The sequence below is a fragment of the Pseudoliparis swirei genome, chromosome 15 (genome assembly GCF_029220125.1).
Source record: "Pseudoliparis swirei isolate HS2019 ecotype Mariana Trench chromosome 15, NWPU_hadal_v1, whole genome shotgun sequence".
Taxonomy (NCBI): Eukaryota; Metazoa; Chordata; class Actinopteri; order Perciformes; family Liparidae; genus Pseudoliparis; species Pseudoliparis swirei.
The window spans coordinates 10,725,386-10,737,476 of record NC_079402.1 but is presented as its reverse complement, the minus strand read 5'-3'; the positions used below and the strand labels follow the sequence as shown (position 1 = coordinate 10,737,476).

Below are 12,091 nucleotides of genomic sequence, written 5' to 3'. Positions count from 1 at the left end.
CAATGGCAACGAAAGAAACATTGTAGCAGCCACAGTGACAGTTGTTCACAGTTGGGAGAGCCTAATACAACATTAAATACAATTAACCCTAATCTGTTTGATAAGGTTAAATTGAGACAGCATGAGTGAAAAATGAAAACAATGCAGTGAATGAGAACTAGGCTGTCTCAGATTTTTGGATTGATAATACCAATAACGAACGATTTACTGTAAAACATATATATATATATTATTACAGTAGTAATATCAGTTATAATATCAGTTATAATGCTTTAAAAAATGTAATACTGACGACTTATAAGAATGCAGAACACTTTTCCAAAAGGTACAAATACAATCAAATATGTCATATTTAATTTCTCAATGCATTGATATATGATTGAAACACATGCTATAAATCCAAAACAACATCATATCTCATTAGCTGTGACATTAATTAAGAATCCACTGTATTGCATTGTGCAAAATATACTCAAGACATGGGGGAAATGTTCAGACTTCACTATAAAAAAAATAGAGTCCGATTTGTTTCCGTTTGGAGAGCTTAGTGGCTCACTGTAAAGCCAGTTCACTCTCTTTGGAGGAGGGAGACTCTTTCTTTTTTGTCACATTCCTGTCTGTCAGACTTGACAGATGAGACATCTCAGGACACTGAGTTTAACATATAGTTTCTGCTCATTTGCAAAAGAAACGCTTCACACAAGGTTTCATGGTCATCATGAAAATACAAAAAAAGAAAATAAATGCTTTTTATCCATGAAGTTGTGACAATTTTGTAATTCGAACCTTATATTTGGGATTATTTTAAGACATCTGGGTTGCCACATGAAAAAGGTTCTTGGTGAGTTCAGTGCAGCGATTTTACATTTTTGGGACTTGACACTAACCCATGCCCTTAAGGCTACAATATGTAAAGCAATGATAACTCAACTAAAATATACATACACTGTGCTTTTGATCCAACAAAGCCCTATTAGCTGCATTGCCAGTCTTGAAAAATCACTGTTTAACATACAGAATTATTAGGAAGTAGCTTCAGTATTTTTGTGAGAAAATGTGGCACATGCCGTGTGAGTTGGGTCTGTGTTAAACAGGGTCCTTTTCCCATTGCATTATGTGTTCCTTTTGGTTTTCAGCAGAAAAATATGTGACTGCATAAGGTGCTTTGAAAAAGTGGACATTAAATGGACATCCTAAAATGAAAGGGTTGAATGTGAACCTCTTGACAACCACAATCCCTCATTGTAGTGCTGTCCTTGGAAAAGCCACAAACACTCTCTCCTCAGGGAATGCTGAATCCCATTGCAACTATAATTTGCTTTTAGCGTTTACTCACAGACATTATGAGTCATAGCAAATTAAGATGATTCGCTAATGTAAATCAATATTGACTCAGACTTCTTTATATGGATAATGTTTTGCATCATGTAGTTGGTTAATACAATAAACTCAAATATATCAATGATTAAGTTATGTTATTATAGTGATATGAGGAAAGGTGAGAGGGAGTCCTCTTAAACCTGACACAAGCAGCCAGTCTGAACAGAAAGGCAGTGAGTATTACCCTATAACAAGATACGTTGTCGTCTCCCCTACATGAAACATACAAAGATTATTCATTCTAAAGCTCAGTTGATGTTTGGCTCTGATTATGCATTCATTCAAGAAATCCCATTGTCTATATTGACTTTTTTTCAATTTCTTTTTAATTTTCTATATCTCATGTTGTTTTTAACAACATGAGATTTGCTAGGAGAGTTACACAATTGCAAACCATAACCTAAAAAAACAACTTGGTGGCATTTTAATATATATTTTCTCATACAGCTGGAATACTCCTCCACTCATGGGATTTTGCTGCACTCAAGTGGACACAAATATAAGTACATGTGGATTTATGTCTGAATTCTCTGTGAGCTATATTTGGCTCTGGTGTTCTTTTTCCTTTGTTCTCTTCCAAACGTAAATACATAAAAAACATTATTATTACATTTAAAAACATTATAAAAGCGGTCCAGAAGTTAGACTTAAGTGGATGTAAAAATGTAAATGTCTCTGTATATCATATGGTTAAAAAATAAACTGAGATAATAACAATCAAAGAGGATCATTACATTTTCTCTTACGAGATGCTACATGTAATTACTTTTTTTGTTTTGCTATTATGTTATTACAAAATATATATATGTTAAATAAATGTCTTAAAGTGCTAATATGACGTTTTCAAAAGCGAGAATCAGGCGAATCTCGCGATATTTACCTCAAGGGTCAAAGTTTACATTGTCCATGTGTTTATGTTGCCGCATCTACTACAACTACAGCACTCTTAGATACAGCTACAGTTTGCATTATATTAACATATATTTAGATTTATTTATGAACTCTGCAGTAAACATACGTCTTTAGGATACTTTATATTTCGTCAACGGAAGTTTCTGAAGATTCAACTCTGCTCTGCTCCGCGTTAGCTTCCGGAGTTAAGCTGGCGAGCCAGTCTGCATCCTTTAGCTGCGCGATGGCTTAGCGTGACATGTTTAAAACCCGATCGCTGTTCAGTGCCTTACTTCACAACAGACTGACTTTAGGAAGAAACGGTAAGCAAACGTGCCTGAGACAACGTGCCGGTTGAATGTATTCAGTGGGCAACCTGTGAGTGTGTGTGCTCCTGTTTTGATAACATTTCCCTGTCTGTTCGCAGGGCTTGTTTCCTTACTTTGTTTATATTTGTGCAACATGTAATGGCGTCCTTCGTCACAGAACATGAGCTGAATGTGGATAGCTTTCCAGGGCATCCTTATCACGGATTATGTTCTGCTGTCTCCCCAGGTGGCCCTCGTGAGGTGTTCAGCACGATGAGTGAAGCGTCCAGAGATGAGCAGACAGCCAAGCTGCTGAAAAGAGCCAATGAGGAAAATGAGGACTCGGCTGAGAAGGAGGAGGTGCAGGCTACAAAAAAGTTAAAAGCGGAAGGGGAACATCCTGACGTCCAGGCTACAACAAAGTTAAAAGTGGAAGTAGAACATGCTGACGATGAAAAGAAATATCCCAAAAAGAAAGTGGCCCTCCTCGTGGCATACTCTGGAAAGGGATACTACGGCATGCAGGTTGGTACTGAGGCTGATTCTCCTCTCCAGGCTCTTTATCTGTTCATGTCTTGAATGTTTGTTTGTGTGTGTATGTGTGTTTTCTGTGTTATAGAGAAATCCCGGAACCTCTCAGTTTAGGACCATCGAAGATGAGCTGGTCAATGCACTCGTTAAATCAACTTGCATTCCTGAAAACCATGGCGATGAGATGAAAAAGATGTCTTTCCAAAGATGTGCCAGAACAGATAAGGTACGAGTATGTGCAGGTATTGTATTGCAGATGGAGTACTTGTCACAGCATGAGGCAAACAAGACGATTATAAATGAAATATTCACTTTAATACACCCCACGATATGAGTTTGCATACTTCATTATTATCGGTGTTCGTTTAGGGCGTGTCTGCTGCTGGCCAAGTTGTGTCTCTAAAGCTGCGGTTGATCGAAGACACCGTTGAAAAAATCAATGAGCATCTGCCACCACAGGTCAAAATTCTTGGTGAGACATCCCTTTTTTATTATTATTGTATCATTGAGTTTGAGATTCTTTTAATATTCCGTCGTTTAATTTTGTTTTGTTTCCTCCAACAGGACTTAAACGGGTGACCCAAGGTTTCAATTCCAAAAACAACTGTGATGCTCGTACATACGCTTATATGCTTCCAACAGTGGCCTTCTCCCTAAAAGACTATGACACTGGCGCTGTAGCAGCCTTCCGCCTCGAGCCAGAGACCCTTCAGAAGGTGAACTGTCTGTTTTCTCTCTACAAAGGCACCCATAACTTCCACAACTTCACTTCTCAGAAGGCTCCAAGTGACCCCAGTGCCCGCCGCTATATCACAGAGATGTCTTGTGGAGAGCCTTTCATGAACGGCAATATACAGTTTGCGGTGATCACCGTACGGGGCCAGAGCTTTATGCTGCACCAAATCCGGAAGATGATCGGCCTGGTGATTGCAGTGACAAAGGGCTACGCCGAGGAGGAAGTGATCGAGCGCAGCTGGGGGCAAGATAAGGTGGACGTTCCCAAAGCTCCAGGGCTGGGCTTGGTCCTGGAACGGGTTCACTTTGACCGGTACAACAAGCGATTCGGAGGGGATGGGCTGCACGAGCGGCTGGATTGGGACAGCGAGGAGGAGACCATCAAGGCCTTCAAAGAGGCTCACATCTACCCGACCATTGTTGAGACGGAGTGTCAGGAGGGCTCCATGGTCAGCTGGATGTCCACACTTCCTATCCATGACTTTAAAGCTACAGCCACAGCTGCCGAAACACAAGACAATAAGGACCAGAAAGAGGTATCTAGAAGCCGTCGGAGTAATAATATTTACTTAAAACTACGATGTTTGATGTTTAAAATAAATAATTTTGTTCATTGCGTGTTGTCCGTTTCTCCCAGGACACTGCCGATTTAGGAAATGACTCGGATTAGGTCACCTGCCAGCGGAAAGAAGAGATGTTTTCAGAACAAAGTATTCTCTCTCTCTCTTTTATTGTGAATCAGCTTTTTTTTTGGAAGATTACATTTTTTTTGGTCCTTTAATACAAATATTATTCAACAAACAAGACAATAAAAGCCTCTGTTCTTTATTTTACCCTGAGTGTTTCCTGATGTTCATGTATCCCTGGATCAAATGCTAATGCCCTCTGCTTGTGTCTCAGCTCTTTGTCTAGTAAGAAGACCCTTAAGGATAGGTTTGGATTTATTTGCATTGCAATAGGCTAAATTAAGTGTCTAAAAATATATGTCTCTATAAGAGATCTTAGTCATCGGTTATTTATCTTGCTCAGTGTCTTTAAATTTGTAAAGCCAGTTAATGCTTTCTGTGGAAAATAACCTACCAATTAGCATTGGTAAGAATCCCTTCACACAAACCTTAGATTGTGCTGATTCAACATATAGCTATTATTTCAAAGCTGCAGGACCAGTGCAGATGTTTACACATGGGACACCACATATTTCATTACAGTTACTGTATTATATATATTTTAAATCATGTCTTGATTGTGAAAGTAACGTGTCCACAGAACTTAGTTGAGTCTGAGTCTTGAGTTGATGTGTCATGAGTTGTGATTATATTAGTTTGTGTACAAAACTTAACCCTCCAGCCACTAGGAGGCGACACAACAGTTGAGTGTTCAGGACTGATGATGCATTCAGTAACCTTTAGAAAATGAAGGAAAGTAGAACTCCCTTCTCAAATATGTTGGCCGCCTGTCCATGCCTGACAGTCGTGAAAGATTGAAAACTACAAAAAATATGTGTATAGTACGTCAATCCTTATGTGATTATATCTAATATACGTTAGTTTACTTTTTAAATAATTCATGAAAGAAATGTCTAGGATGTTTCCGGGGAAGTGCCAGGATCTTTATGGTCATAGTTTTTTTTATATTCTTAAAGTAACTTGAACGTAGCATCACCGGTAATCATGGCGCCGGCAAAAAAACGCAACGTGATTGCTGCGAAAACACCAGAACAAAGTGGAAAAAGGGCTAAAATTGACCTAAATACCAAAGTTGAAAATGTACTCGAGAGCAGAAAAAATGCCAACGACGTTTTCGACATCCTCGAGATCCTTGAGGTAAATATCCGGAACTAAGTTACTCTGTTTTAGGACCCAACCATGCTGGTTAGCCAGCTGTATTGACACCAAGAAGCACGTGAGCGTGCTCCTCCTGGTTACTAACAGCAGATGTTTGTATTCTCCATGTCCGTTTGCAGTCAAGAAAAGAGAAAGATGTTGTCAATGCGGTCAATGCTTGCAGCAAACTGTTCAGCACTTTGTTGGAGAAAAAGGAGCTGTTTTTGGGGAAACTGCCCAAAGAGGAGGAAGCGTTGAGTGGTAAGCGTTACACGTGTTAATGATAATAGTACACCACAATTATTATTATTCATTTGTATTATTATCATCAAATGAAACTGGCTCAAACGTGTTTAAACAGACATACATTTGTATAAACGTATCAACGAAAAGTATTAATGTTTGTCTGTTTATTTCCTGGTTCAGGAGGGCTGAGTGCTGAAGAGAAGTACCGCATGTTCATGCGACACCGATACAACAGCTGTGTGGAGATGCTGCTTGAGCACCTCAACCACGAGCTTCATTGTGTGAAGGTGAGTGGACTGGAAGCCTCGATGGAAATGGTGCACACACACACTTGACAAAGAACCATGCTTCTCTTAATGTAAAGTCATGCTTTCTATTAATTCCTTCAGTCTTTGTAAGTGAGTATGCATGATTAGACGTGTGCAGGAAGCTTTATTTCTCTTAACCCTCCTATTACCTTCACATTTAGTAACATCTTTTATCCTTGAGGTCAATTTGACCCCAGCAATGAAAAACTCCAGAAAATAATTAGAATCAATATTGTTTCCCATTTTTAATTGTCACGTACTTTGTTTGTTTGTACCTAAATAGCCCTTTTAGGTAGTCTACCTAAGTAGCCCTTTAAATATCCCCCCAACTGGCCGGCCAGTTCAATCTTTATGAGATTGGAGTGTGACATGGAGAAAATATAATGTGGTGATCTTCACAATAAAACATCTTTTATGGAACGTGTCGAGTCTTGGCCAATCAGAGTTAAGATGTCTACAGCGTTTGGGGGTCCGGGTTAGCTTGAATGTCAGCCGCTACATCTACTGCTGTCATGTTGCACGGTGTATCGACAGGCTCATGGAACAGACTCATGGAACAGACTCATGGAACAGACTCACGGAACAGAATCACGGAACAGACTCACGGAACAGACTCACGGAACAGAATCACGGAACAGACTCAAAGCTCAGCACAGAACACAAGTCAAAAAAAAGGAAGTTGGTTCATGAATGAGTTTAACCATATTATATATAATGACAATGTCAAGTTGTTATTACTATTATTAGGGCCCGATCACTGAATTATTCAACGGACCTTTTTTCTTAAAATGTTTGCTGTTATTTAGATTTGCGGTCAGAACAATCAAAAGTCCGTAGTTATAAAAGCTTTGAGGTGTCATCAAACAACATAGATGTAGTGTGGTGACACAAAATTAATAAATCACCTGCATTTATTTTTTTATCTTTCCGATGTTGCATCGTCTTTGTGTTTGAAAAAATAAAATAATGACTGTCTGAATACAGGAGAGTGCCCTGTGCTGCCTCATGAAGTTTGCAGCGGGAGAAGGAGAGCATCCCCTCGAGGACTTGGACTGGAATGAACACTTCAGCTTCCCAAGAGAACTCATCCAGGTACGATTGTGTGCCAAACAACCGGGTTGTCTGTGGTGGGAATATAAATATATGTTATCTGGTCTTCTGTGACTTCAATTATTTTGTTATATAGTGGCACAGGCGCCTTCTGATGTTTCTATTATTTCATCATCAGGCAGTGGTGGACAGACTGCTGAGCAAAACAACCGACAACTCCCTGCTGATCTCCAGGTTCCAGGAGTTCCTTGAGATGGAAGATGTTCGCTATTACGTCATGAGTTCCATCCGTGAGAATGTGGGAAAAGTCATGGACAAAAACAAAGGGGTAGGGGTTCAGTGCTTAGTCCATCTGCTGTTGTTGAGCTTGTTTATTACTTTCCTTGTCACACTTTCTTTTATTTAGTAAATATGACGTGGTGTTCTGAATGCTGTGGGTCCATCTTCTTCCTCTCAGGCGCTGCTGCCTGTATATCAGAACAACGTGTTCACCCTCATGTCCAACATCAGTGTTCCGAGCGAAGAGTCTGAGCTCACCAACTTTATGATCAAACAGGAAGGTGAGACCTGCTGATTGTCAATGCTGCAATGTTGTCAACTTTCTTCTGTGGGGAGAAGAGGCTGATTTTGTTTGTTTTATGCCGTTTTGTACAAGTCTGATGTTAAACTGATGTTTTTTTTCTAGACAAGCATGAAGACTGGAAAGCTACTAAACTGAATGTAAGTACAATATTTAGAATCAGATATTCACATTTCTAGATAATTCCTGAATACGATTTTAAAAGGTTGTACTTTGTAACAGGAACACAAGCGTACCTTTGAGAGGATGTGGCTGGGCTTTCTCAAGTATAAGGTATTTTAAAATATTGACTGCACAATCATCTAAATGTTCTTTATTAAATTGTATTCTCTGTACACATCGATAACACGGTGCCATCTCGTCTCTTTGTTGTAGTTACCAAGCAACATGTATAAAAAGATCCTGGTGATCCTCCATGACTCCATTTTGCCCAACATGAGTAAACCCACTCTGATGATTGACTTCTTGACTGCTGCCTATGAAGTCGGTAAGTCATGCGTGTGGCTCAGTAGGGACAAAACTCTTAATCTTATCGTCATACGAACTGACAATGGCTGCTTCAAAATAACCACAGTGGTGTTTTTACATATGCTGGTAATCATGATTTGGTATTTTGTTCATGTTTTTGTTAAACAGGTGGAGCTATCAGCCTGCTGGCCCTCAATGGACTTTTTGTCCTCATACATCAACACAACTTGTGAGTATTACATGAATACAATTATATACAGTCACATTAATGACAGTAATAGATAGATAGATAGATAAATACTTTATTAATCCCCAAGGGGAAATTTGTCGTAGCAGTAGCAGCACCAATAAACTAAACACGAGAATAAAAAATAAAATATAAAAAACAGGGATGAAAGATATAGATGTAGAAGTAGTATACAAAGTAAAATATAAAATAAAATATGTATGTATATATACAACACATATGCATACACAATACACTACTAATGACAAATTAAATTAAATATAAAAATATTAAATATAGGCAGTGTGCAAAATGCAAAGTATGTGTATGTGTGTAGTGTAAATGAAAATGAAATGTGTGAATGTGTGTAATATGTTGAAGAAACATGAGGCTCCATTCTGATTCTATAAAGGACAACAGTAGACTGAACAGTGTGTTTGTATTGCATAAATACTATACTATAATGTTGTCCGCTTGCTTTTTGCAGAGATTACCCAGATTTCTACAAGAAGTTGTATAATCTGCTTGAGCCTTCTGTTTTCCATGTGAAGTACAGAGCACGCTTTTTCCACCTCGCTAACCTCTTCCTTAGCTCCAGGTAAGAACATTCATGCTTTACATAAACTTTAAATTTTTTCACCCTCACTTTATCCAGTTACAGTTGTATGCCTATGTCCTTGTGGAGCACAGGACAGGCGTCAGTTGTAGTTAATACTATGTTTAGTTGACCTGCAGATCCTGCATTACTGATTGACAGCTACATCTTTCAGGTTAACCACACCTTTTAAATGTTGGCCAGTGTTGTGCCTCACTTTAATTAAATTATGTTTCTAAGGAGAATATAATTATCTTATAAATATTATATTATATTCTTAAAAAGAAGAAGAAAAAGGCAGATATATGCATTCATAACATTTGCTGCATGTATGTTTCTGCCTTCCTCCAGTCACTTGCCAGTGTACCTCGTGGCCGCGTTTGCCAAACGCCTGGCTCGCTTGGCTCTCACAGCGCCACCGACAGCCCTGCTTTTAGTGCTGCCGTTCATCTACAACCTGATCCGCCGCCACCCGTCCTGCAGGATCCTGGTTCACAAGCCCAGCACAGAGGATGGTGAGCGTCAGTCACTCCCCTGTTTATGGTTGTAATTTCATTAGTTTAAAAATGTCAGGGGTTTTAGATTGCCGGCCGGTCCGATTCATTATACTTAACACAGCTTGTAAGAATTTCCCTGCGATGCACCATCCAATGAAGCATTGTTTTAGGATATATCGTTTGTTGTTTCTAATGACAGAGTCTGTGGAGGACCCATATCTAATGGATGAAGAGGATCCTGCCCAGTGCCGTGCCTTAGAGAGCAGCTTGTGGGAGATTAAGGTGTGTACCGCATGTGATGGTTTTGGATTCACAAATACAGCGTGACATCGAGATAAGACTTTGTTTTAATTGAAAAACGAGATGAAGGAATATCATATACCTTTTGCCATCTAACTTACTTTTCAATTATTTTCTTCTCTTTTCCTACAGACATTGCAGAAGCATTACCATCCAGATGTGGCCAAGGCTGCTGTGTCCATCAACACACCTCTGTCCAAACAAGAGCAGGACATCAGCGAGGTGCTGGACATAACAACATATGAGGTAATGTGAAACGCCCACAGTTACTCAATATTATCTAATAGTGCATCTATAAACTAAATGGAAGCTAACTGATGAATGTTATTACTCCTCTTATTCTCATACAATAATTTGATAAGTATGAATAATGTGTCCCATGTTCTTATCCCCAGCTGATGGAAAAAGACCTAAAGAAGTCTCGGACCAAGATTGTCCCACTGGAGTTTGAAATTGCCACACAATTACTAAACGGAAGGGGAGATGTTTTAGGACAGCACTTCTGTCTGGAGTAAAACAAGGAAAAATGAGCAAACTGCAATTTTAGGGTGTTATACAATTCTGGGACCAGTTTATATTTTCAAGGTGACTGTTTGTAGCCGTTTGACCTGGACCGGAAAGTGAGGACAGACGTCTCTTTGAGACCAGCCGCAGCAGCAAGAACAACGGAAATGCATAACACCTGGAAATGTGTTATTTTGTCTTTCGCTGACTCTTGATGTGTAACTATTGTGCATCAGTAAAACAACTTTTCCATAACTTGTGGTGAATAAATCTCTAGGTTTGCATTTGGCACATTTTTGGAACTGATAAAAGAAAATGATTTAGCCTACAAATGAATGGGAAGCTGAAGGTTTATCTCCCAATTTTAATGTCTGTACAAATTTGAATATTGTATGGCCAGTTTTTCCGTAATTTTTTATTTTTTTCTATACCAAAAGATGGCGAGCATATTCACTGCATATTGTATAAAGCCCCTTGAGACTGATTTATGACTTGTTGTGGTTATTTAAATACAATTAACTTGACTCACAAACTGCAGCGCTACAGTGCTTCATAACCATTTTTTCTTTTTATGTGATAGTACTTTTACTGTAGATTTGAGTCCCTCCTTGCTTTAGCAGCAAAAACGAAGACTGAGGTGCAGGAATGTGCACAGACATTTTGGGGGGGGAAATTCTGAAAGAGTTGAAGCATAAGCAGCATTACACTGATGATGCTGTCCTCGACCTGCGTTTCCTCTGGGCAGGATTAGACAGCTAGCTTACATTTTCTTTATGAATAAAGATGAATTATTATATGGCAACAACAGTACAGGCATTCTGATTGGCGTATGGGTCGTCATGCCAGCCAGTGAGGAGCCAAGAAAATAAATGTAATGCTGCGTTAAAGGCCTGCACAGTCCCACAGGTGTTTCCACTTATACAGGTTGATTGCACTCCGGTAGAGCGTGTGTTTGTGAAGTATCGGGGTCATGCTGACGTCACACTTTTACTGCGAAAGTACACTACCACGTGGTGCGAATGTGAGAGTGTTATCCTGAAATGCTCTTTCCCATCTCCAGTTGATATTTCATTTTCTTAAGTGTGCCATATGGTCAAACAGCAGGCCGTCCATGGCTACGAGCACACCGTGAGAGAAAACCCTGAATCATAACTGACTTGTGTATGAAAAGAGCAAGTCATATCGGAGAGCGCTGTCCCAAACACGGAGCCTCGCACGCAGACAAGCCAAACACGTTTGAGGAATGAGGACACGCTGTTTTGTTTCAGCGATACACGGCGTCCATGCATGTTTTATTTAAAAACAATTCAATGTGATGTTTGACTTTTTGGAAATTGTATATCTTTTTCTTCTTCTTTGAAGCGTATTGTTTTTGAGGATTATAAAGCAAACGCATGCCACTGAGGATGGGAGCAACCGACGAGCTCACTTGGATGGGTAAAGCACAACCTTTCAAAGTTATTACTGAGAATAAAGTCCCCCCTATATTATAGATATACGTTGTCCTTTTTTAAAGGATATGCTATCTGCAATTGTTCTTTAGTTGCACACATATGCTTCAGATACAAGCAGATCTTGGAACATCCAAAACTATTTAACCTACAAGCCCATATATATATATATATAAATATATATATATAATTCAGTAA

The 12,091-nt window shown here is 39.2% G+C and overlaps 2 protein-coding genes across 2 annotated transcripts; both read left to right on the top strand.

Moving 5' to 3' along the window:
- Nucleotides 1-2,271: 2,271 nt before the first annotated feature.
- Nucleotides 2,272-4,678, top strand: pus1 (pseudouridine synthase 1). Its single transcript, XM_056432545.1, has 6 exons — nt 2,272-2,594; nt 2,827-3,104; nt 3,199-3,336; nt 3,480-3,582; nt 3,675-4,381; nt 4,483-4,678. The coding sequence occupies exons 1-6, from the start codon at nt 2,531-2,533 to the stop codon at nt 4,513-4,515; spliced, it is 1,323 nt and encodes a 440-aa protein (XP_056288520.1). The 5' UTR covers nt 2,272-2,530; the 3' UTR covers nt 4,516-4,678.
- A 763-nt stretch (nt 4,679-5,441) lies between these two features.
- noc4l (nucleolar complex associated 4 homolog) lies at nt 5,442-10,926 on the top strand. Its single transcript, XM_056432213.1, has 15 exons — nt 5,442-5,668; nt 5,809-5,929; nt 6,095-6,201; nt 7,207-7,314; nt 7,451-7,600; nt 7,730-7,832; nt 7,958-7,992; nt 8,075-8,125; nt 8,228-8,339; nt 8,489-8,549; nt 9,034-9,144; nt 9,493-9,656; nt 9,838-9,920; nt 10,071-10,184; nt 10,334-10,926. Exons 1-15 carry the CDS (start codon nt 5,516-5,518, stop codon nt 10,451-10,453), a joined length of 1,593 nt encoding a protein of 530 aa, XP_056288188.1. The 5' UTR covers nt 5,442-5,515; the 3' UTR covers nt 10,454-10,926.
- The last annotated feature ends 1,165 nt before the right edge of the window (nt 10,927-12,091 follow it).